Source organism: Cucurbita moschata, unplaced genomic scaffold (assembly GCF_002738365.1).
Source record: "Cucurbita moschata cultivar Rifu unplaced genomic scaffold, Cmos_1.0 Cmo_Scf00046, whole genome shotgun sequence".
Taxonomy (NCBI): Eukaryota; Viridiplantae; Streptophyta; class Magnoliopsida; order Cucurbitales; family Cucurbitaceae; genus Cucurbita; species Cucurbita moschata.
This window is the reverse complement of record NW_019268562.1, coordinates 324997-331507: the sequence shown is the minus strand read 5'-3', so window position 1 is coordinate 331507 and position 6511 is coordinate 324997. Positions and strand designations below refer to the sequence as shown.

At 36.4% G+C, this 6511-nt stretch overlaps 1 protein-coding gene across 1 annotated transcript; it reads left to right on the top strand.

Annotated features, from left to right (window-relative positions):
• Nucleotides 1–2962: 2962 nt before the first annotated feature.
• On the top strand, nucleotides 2963–6274 carry LOC111434805 (glucan endo-1,3-beta-glucosidase 8-like). The gene is made up of 3 exons (XM_023072187.1): nucleotides 2963–3312; nucleotides 4103–4765; nucleotides 5833–6274. Exons 1-3 carry the CDS (start codon nucleotides 2963–2965, stop codon nucleotides 6272–6274), a joined length of 1455 nt encoding a protein of 484 aa, XP_022927955.1.
• Nucleotides 6275–6511: the final 237 nt, after the last annotated feature.

Here is a 6511-nt window from a genome sequence, read left to right as displayed (position 1 = left end):
CCAGCTCTTGGTTGGAATCAATTCGTTAAGTTAGCTTTCTTTGTGAACGTTTGCAAGGATTCTAGAAGGACCTCTCACCTTGAAAAATCCATCATTGTTGGCACTTATCAATTCGTTAGATTGGTGACCCAAGCAACCAGAATAGAGTTCACAATCTAATCCTCAATTATGAGGTTGTTCTTTTTTTTTTTTTTTTAACTATTTAAAAAAAATCCTACTTATTCACCATACATGTTACATTGCATCATTATTAATATCGGTTATAAAGTTAAATATTCTTAACATTTTTAAAAGGCCAGTTAGGGTTGAATTGTGACCTTATTTTCAAGTTAGTCAGGTTGATCCGACATGTCAACCCATAAATCAAATCAAAATTTCAAAGTTAAAAAAATTCAACTCAACCTAACGATTATGATTTAGTTTGGATAATCTAAAATGATCGAATTATCTTATGATATGAACTTTAGGGAGTTGGAAGGTAAACTATTAAAATTTTCCTTCAAAACAGTAAACTAAAAGTTGACTAATTTTATTCAAGGTAAAATAAATGTTTAGGACCAAAATCCTTTACTGCTTTGTTTAAATGGTCTTAACTTATATATATAAATGCTTGAGATAAAAGTTCTTTACTGCTATTGGGCAGTACAAAAGTAATAAATGGAGAGGTGCTGATAAATCAAGGCAACGTAGCACGTGTAATTTTTTTTTTTTTTTTTTTGCCTCTTTTTAGGTAGAAACAATAACTGGCTTGTCGCATCACCTTTTTGGTCGAAGACGGTAACTAATATGCTCACGTCCCATCTTGAGCTATAAATGTACTATCTATCACGTTGCTAGGCACAACTGAAACTACCTTAGGCACAACTAACCTGAAACTACCTTAGTATTGTGCCCTTTATGACTTCCGCGACTCACTAAAGTTGACAATTGAATTATATGTTATGCTCAAATCGTCCTTACAAGGTAGTTGGTCAACTCAAAGAGATAGTGGGACATGTAGGTTCTAATACCTTATTAACGTAAAATAGTTGTATATAACAATAACCAGCATAACAGAAAATCTTAAGCACATAGCGATTGTCCAAAGCATAACGGGGCATAAACAAGTTTTCTAACCCTCTAACATGCGTCTAAGGACAATATTACAAATATCAAGCTTAACGTTGTTTTCCGTCAAATTGTTTTCAATACATGAAATAAGAATCAATCAAGAATTCGTAAACATGTTAAGACTATAAGAGTTCGCATCAAGTAGAAGCTAATTAAGTAACAAATAATATTTATCTTGTTTGAACGAAACTAATATTTATGATCCATAATATTTATCAAGAGTTCTCAAGCATCAAAATCGTTCCTTATCTTGCCCTAAAACTAAGGGTATAAGGCCTATAATACGACTCAAAGTATCAAAGCCGAATTTGGGAGTCAAAGTTCTGAATTTTTGAAATCAAAAGCTTACCGAAAATCAACCTATGGGTTTCCACATTTCAGCGACTTTCAAAGTTCTGAACTTTTTTTGAAGATGTATGGAGAGGATTATCTGTGTATTAATTTGCCAATTTGACTTAGCTTTGGTTGGGTTAGTTTCCCAATTTATCCATTTAGGGCTGTTTTTGCAAATTTGTAACTTTGGGGCTATTTTGGCAAATTTACTACTTTAAGGCCAATTCTCCAAATATACCTATTTAAGTGAGATTCAACTTAAAAATTTGGAGTTCATGTGGTTAACTTCCAAAATTTACCCTTTTTAGGCTATTTCCCAAAAATACTCTTTTAGAGCTATTTTTCTAAAAATACTCTTCTAGGGCTACATTTCAAAATTGTTCTTACTTCAACTTTTCCATACTCCCTCAAGAATAGCATATTAATGGATCATAAATATTATGCTTGAACAAAACTTTTTAATTGGACTATTTTTTTCTTTTCTTAAACATGACATATACACATATTACATCTTAATATTTTTACAATACACATTTAACGGGTACCAGATCTACACAAATCGAACCCGAGTTCTTAACTCGTGTTTTTCTTCTTCTTGACTCAATTTCTATGCTTTTTCCTCCTTTTTGTTTTTTGTCTTTTCTCTCTCTCTTCCTCTGTTTCTTCTCCGATCATTCTCCGAGTGGTACGACAACGTTCAAGGCACATCTCCTCACTCACCCCTTGCCCTGGTGAGTCTTCTTTTATGGCTATGACGATCTAGAAACCTATTGTGAGAAAAGAACAAGAAATTCGAACCCTCTTGTCGAAAATCCTTTTTAGATAGACCAAAGAAAAGTAATGTCTTACCGTCTTGAGTGCTTGATGTTGCCAATCATTCCACCACTGATGTGCCTACGAGTATTGTTAAGACAATTCGTCCACGTTCTCTTCCTCTTCTCTCTCTCTCTTTTTCTTCTCTATTGTATTCTCCCTCTTAAAATGACAGGTCTCGCAGTTAAACGAATGAAGTAATTAACCAAGTACTGACTAAGTGTCAGTCAGATGGAGGGACACAATTGGTTGAGACCCTCGCAATTTTCCCAAGACTCGTCCGAAAATCCATACTTTTCTTTTTACAAAAGAAAAGACCAAAAACAAAAGAAGATCAAAAATATCAAAATGTGTTTGACACATGGCACTTTATGATAGGACACAAAAAAAAAATGCAAATCCAAACATAATGCAAAGTAGTTAAAAGTATTAGTTATAAAGTTAGGACAGTTAAATAACTGAAAAGTTGTCCCTCCGTCCCTCTCCCCATTTGTGACCATTGTCTTTCTCTTCAAACAACGTTCAATCCTATAAACAGCAAAGAATTAAAGACCATAAAGTCAATTAACGGAAACCGCTCATTCTCTCTTCTTTTAACCATCCCATATCCTTCAACACCCAAACAAGCCATCATCACAAAAGCCTCTCCAATCCCATCTTTCCCTAACTCACACCCACATTTGTGTTCATGGTGCGGCCTCGAGCGATGGCCAGACCCACATCATTCGCCATCGCCGTCACATGGGCCACTCTAATGGCCTTGACCACTGTGGTGGAGGCCAACCTGGACGTGGGTGTGAATTGGGGAACAATAGCATCCCACCCAATAAATCCAAGCATTGTGGTCAACTTGCTCAAAGACAATGGGATCAAGAAGGTTAAGCTCTTCGATTCAGACTCTTGGATAATGGGTGCATTGGCTGGTTCCAAAATTGAGACCGTTGTGGCCATTCCTAATGACCAGCTTGAGAAATTTGCTAATGATTACGACCTTGCTAAGGATTGGGTTAAGGAAAATGTCACCACCTATATTTACGACGGAGGCGTCGATATCAGGTTCGTTTCTTCTTTCTCTAAGCTTATTTCGAATGGGGTGAGAATATTGGCTAAAACCAAGTTCTCTATTTATAATCATTTACAGAATTAAATAATTATTGAAGATATAGAAAGAATAATAAAATACCAAATTTGATAAGAAGTTGTAACAGAAATAAATGGAGAGAGTAATAAATGGATACCATATATTTGTCTACAATAAAAAAAAGTTGAATATGATATCTATGATGAGTTGTAACAGAAGACAAATATCTAGATATTTGTCTCTAATAAACGATCAACTATGATACTGATGATAAACCATAATAGAAGGCTAAATATCGTCAATTATCATAAAAGGGCCAAATATGATACCTATGGTAAACCATAATTTAAGGCTAAATATCTTTAACACGTGGAAAGTTGTGTCTGACGTTTGTAATAAAAAGGCAAATATTATACCTATGGTCTGTAATGATAGATATTTATCTTTAATAAAAGGTTAATTAGGGTACTTCTCTTAAACCATAATGGAAAGTTAAATATCCTCAATATATTTGACTATAATAAATGGTCAAATATGATACATACAGTAAACTAGGCTAAATATCTCTAACACGTGGAAGGTTGTGTATGACGTGATATGTTGATGGATTGAACACCGAACCGAACAAAATAGAAAAATAGAATCTTTTGAGAAATTTGAATGACTTGATTTTTGGCTTGAATTTTTTTGTAGTTTTATAAGTTATTTGATATTGATGAAGATTCTCGTAACCCAAACCATTTCTCCAAATAAAAATATCCACAGGTACGTAGCTGTGGGAAACGAACCATTTTTAACGGGCTTCAATGGAAGCTACATAAAACTAACATTTCCGGCCATGCAAAACGTACAAAAGGCTCTCAATGATGCTGGCCATGGTGACAAGATCAAAGTAACAACGCCGCTGAATGCCGATGTCTACGAGTCACCATCAAACCAGCCCTCGGATGGGCGGTTCCGATCAGACATCCATGACACAATGAAAAATATAGTTCATTTCCTAAGCAGCAACAATGCTCCCTTCATGGTGAACATCTACCCTTTCCTCAGTCTCTACCAGAACCCTGACTTTCCAATCGACTTCGCTTTCTTAGACAGTTCCGGGAAGTCGATAAATGACAAGGGAAAGACATATACAAACGTGTTCGATGCAAACTACGACACGCTAGTCTGGTCGTTGAAGAAGATCGGTGAGGGGGATTTGAAGATCGTCGTAGGAGAGGTGGGGTGGCCGACCGACGCTAATAAGTATGCTAACTTGGAGTTGGCGAAGAGGTTTTATGATGGGCTGTTTAAGAATCTGGCTAGCAAGAAGGGGACTCCCATGAGGCCAGATGAGAAGCTTGAAATTTATTTGTTTAGCCTTTTTGATGAGGATATGAAGAGCGTTCTCCCTGGCTTCTTTGAGCGCCATTGGGGAATTTTCAGGTACAACATATTTGTTTATAAGAATCATAGCATCTCCATTCCTCCTATTGTCCAAAGTCATGCTAAATTATTACTCAATTGGTATAATCGAGTGTCAAAGCGGACAATTGAGTATGGTGTTAAATGTAGATATGATGACTTTGTTAGGAATCACAGATCTTCACAATAGTATGATACTGTCTGCTTTAAGCCTCCCTAAGGCCTATAGAGCCCTCAAACTACCAACCTTTAATCGAGGCTCGACTCCTTCTCTGGAGTCCTCAAACAAAGTACACCATTTGTTCGACATTTGAGTCACTTTTGACTACACCTTCGAGGCTTACAACTTCTTTGTTCGACATTTGAGAATTCTATTGAAATGGCTAAGTTAAGGGTATGACTCTGATACTATGTCAGGAATCATGAATCTCCACAATGGTATGATATGTCCACTTTTGAGCGTCAGCTCTCATGGCTTTGTTTTGAGCTTCCCCAAAATGCCTCATTCCTATGGAGTGTATTCCTTATAAATCGATGATCATTCGCTAAATTAGCTAATCTAGGACTCCCTCCCAACAATTCTCAACAATCCTCAACAATCCTCCCCTTCAACAAAGTACACTATGGAGCCTCCCTTGAGGGCTATAGAGACCTCGAACAGTCTCCCTTTAATTGAGGCTTGACTCCTCTGGAGTCTTCGAACAAAATACATTTTTTGTTCGACACTTGAGTCACTTTTGACTATACCTTCGAGGCTCACAACTTCTTTGTTGGACATTTGAGAATTCTATTAGCATGGTTAAGGGCATGACTCTAATATCATGTTAGGAATCACAAATCTCTTCAATAGTATGATATTGTCCACTTTGAGCTTAGGTTTTCATGGCTTTGATGTGGGCTTCTCCAAAAAGTCTCATACCAACCGAGATATATTTCTTATTTATAAACTCATTATCATTCCCTAAATTAACCTATGTAAGACTCCCTCTCAACAATTCTCAACACAGACTTAATTAGAATCAAAGTTTAAAGGATATAGATATAAGCGAAACGTTTTTTTTACGTATTCTTTGACGTATTTTTAACAGGTATGATGGGAAACCAAAGTTCCCGATGGACTTAGCAGGCAATGGGAATGACAAGATGCCAGTTGCAGCAAAGGGAGTTCAATACTTGGAAAAAAAATGGTGTGTGATTAAGAACAGCATCGAGGACTTAACATCAGAAGTAAGTCAGATCGACTATGCCTGCTCCTTGTCGGACTGCACAACCTTGGTGTTTGGATCTTCATGCAACGACTTGAACGCTAGAGGCAACTTTTCTTTTGCTTACAACATGTATTTCCAGATGCAAGACCAGAGCGTTGAAGCTTGTGATTTTGGTGGATCTGCTGAGATTGTCACCAAAAATGCATCCGTTGGCACTTGCTTGTTCCCCATCCAGATTGTCAGCGCTGGGCAGAAGACGATGATGAATGTCGTCCCCTTTGTATTCACCATATTTGTAACGATTCTATTTTCCGTAATATAACAGAGACGCCACTACATGCATGACATATCTATTATGTGCCGAAAAGTGTGTAAGAACATTTCCAAAACGATGTCATTGACTTAAACATTCATAATGAATTCATTTTGAACAATATTGTTATCAACAACATAGCGGAAAAACTGATAATATGAATTAAAATAAAATAATGCAACGTCCGGGTCTAATCTTTGGACTACAATTTAAACATAAATGCAATTATCCTAGCTTCAGTTCCAT